General features: G+C 36.9%; 1 protein-coding gene across 1 annotated transcript; it reads right to left on the reverse strand.

Annotated features, from left to right (window-relative positions):
* Positions 1–890: 890 nt before the first annotated feature.
* On the reverse strand, positions 891–1,871 carry LOC102827209 (coiled-coil domain-containing protein 54-like). The gene has a single exon (XM_006872285.1). The coding sequence runs from the start codon at positions 1,869–1,871 to the stop codon at positions 891–893; it is 981 nt and encodes a 326-aa protein (XP_006872347.1).
* Positions 1,872–2,284: the final 413 nt, after the last annotated feature.

Below are 2,284 nucleotides of genomic sequence, written 5' to 3' on the forward strand. Positions count from 1 at the left end.
CCCCCTTTCCCTAAAACATACTTACTGGACACAGTCTTTCCCCAAAATGTAAAGCTTATCCAGTAATATGTTTGACCTTTCCTTGATTATCTAGTTGTTTTAAAGATCTAAAGGTGAAATTGAAATAAACAGTCCATTTGAGAATTAATATTTTCCTTGCCATAACTTGTCCTTTAAGTAGCTTTCATTTTTTATAGTGCTAAGTCCTGGTATGGTGCTGTAGGATAAGCATTGGACTGCTAGCTGCAAAGTCAGCAGTTCAAATCTACCAGCTGCTCCTTGGAAACAATATTCAGGATCACTATGAGTTGGCAACGACTTGACAGAACTTAACAACAACTTTGGGAGTGTTGAAAGTGGTTATCCTTTTCACTCTATAGCATTTTAAATTTTGTGAATATTAGAACTTTTTTCTCTGACATCACAAATTTTGGGAGCAGAGTGGCTCTGTAGGATAAGCAGTGGATTGTAAACCAGTCTCTAAATGTTGGTGATTTGAGCCCATCAGCTGCTCTGTGGGAGAAAGATGTGGCTTTCTCCAAATCCCACAGAGATTTATAGTCTTGGAAACCCTATACAGGGTTGCTATATCTCAGAAGCCACTTGATGGAACTCAACAAGAACAGCACAAATGTCATCTGCCAAGACCATTAGGGCAAGAGTATATTGAAAACTGACTGGGAGGTTTCCAAAAATCATTCTCATGTATCTTTGCCCTTGAGAAATCAAAAGCATCATCAGGTAGTGGAACACGATGTTTTAATGGAATGATGTATGTTAACTTACATCAAAAGTGCCCACAATAAGCAATCCACCAAGGAGTTCACACAAGTGAGTGACTGCTTGAAGCAACAAGGTTGCTTTTGTGTCAAGCACTGAATGAAATAGCTCTATAGTCGAGTTACGTCCTCTTTTGAGGAAACAAAGAGGCAATAAACATAGTTGAAAACAGAGAGACAGATAGTGGTGAAGCTTGCAATAAGTCTAGCAAATGGATAGTATCTTTGGGTATTGAGCTGTGTTTCCTTAGGAATGACAGTTTGCCTAGCAAGAAGCCACTGGATGAAATCCTCCAAATTGGTAGCACTAAGGAAAAATCTCCACTTTCCTCCATGGACAAAAGTTAGCTTGATCCATGTACTAAAGTCTGGGTAAATATAAATATTTGAGTTCATTTTTTGAAAGCTTCTTGAAACACTTGAATGGTTACTTTTTTTCAGACTTTTAATTTTGGGAGAACTTGCTGTTTCTTTAAGATGATCATCAGAGCCTGGATGATTAGGCACTTTTTCTGGTGGTGTTGAAGAAATTCTAGATTCTGTAGAGACTGATGTCTTTTTCAGAGTTTCTGATTCCATGAGTTTCTGAAGCAATTCCTTGATTTCTTTACCCTTTTCTCCCTCCAGAACCTGTAAACAAGGTATATTGGAGCAAAAATTCTGGTTTTCCAGTTCCATAATTTTCTTCTTTAAGGTATCAATGTCTTCTTTTATAGAGAAAATATTGTTAGTTATTGTGCATTGCTTGTTTTTGTTAACACTTACTTTGATTTCCAATGCCTCCATTTGCTTCTGATAAAGGCCATTCTTTTCCTCAATTTTTGTTACTGAAGTGACAATGTCAGTCATTTGTCTGAGGAGTTCAAGTTGGGAAGTTTTGATATCTTGGAGCATTACTTTAAGATTCATTTCTTCATCAGTGCTAATATCATTTTGTGTACAATCATAGGAAGCCATACTTGGATATTTATATAAGTGCTGAGTCTTGCATTTATGGTAAACATTTTTAAGAGACTGTCTGATTTTAGAGACATTTGAAGTCCACATGCGGCCAGCGGCAGATTTTACTCTCTTGGTTTGAAGTTTGGACATCTTTCATACTGAAACAAGAGGCAAGATGTCAGACAACCTGATTAAAATCACATAAAAAGCAATGGTAGAATTAAATGGTCTTTCTCTTACGATTTGTTGGGTCTCTTCTGGTAACTAGAATGTCATCTAGTAGAATTCAAGATGAAAAACATCTAAGGCAACTGTAGACAGTCTGGTAGTTATTATCTTATAAGACAGCCCAACTAGAGAGTTCTGTGGCTAACCGCACGGAATCCTTCATATAGTGGTGATTGACCTACAGCTGATGTCACAATGGCTGCTGGCTTCAAATACATTTATTCTTAGGACAGAAGTTCTCAAAATTTTTGCTTTTAGGACACCTGTATACTCTTAAAAATTGTTGAGGACCACAAACACCTTATATTTATGCAATTTCTATATTTACTGAAGCC

The sequence above is a fragment of the Chrysochloris asiatica genome, unplaced genomic scaffold (assembly GCF_000296735.1).
Source record: "Chrysochloris asiatica unplaced genomic scaffold, ChrAsi1.0 scaffold00191, whole genome shotgun sequence".
NCBI lineage: Eukaryota > Metazoa > Chordata > Mammalia > Afrosoricida > Chrysochloridae > Chrysochloris > Chrysochloris asiatica.

Excerpts from the sequence above, each read along its gene's own strand:
- LOC102827209 (XM_006872285.1), bottom strand. The coding sequence starts at position 1,871 with ATGTCCAAACTTCAAACCAAGAGAGTAAAATCTGCCGCTGGCCGCATG.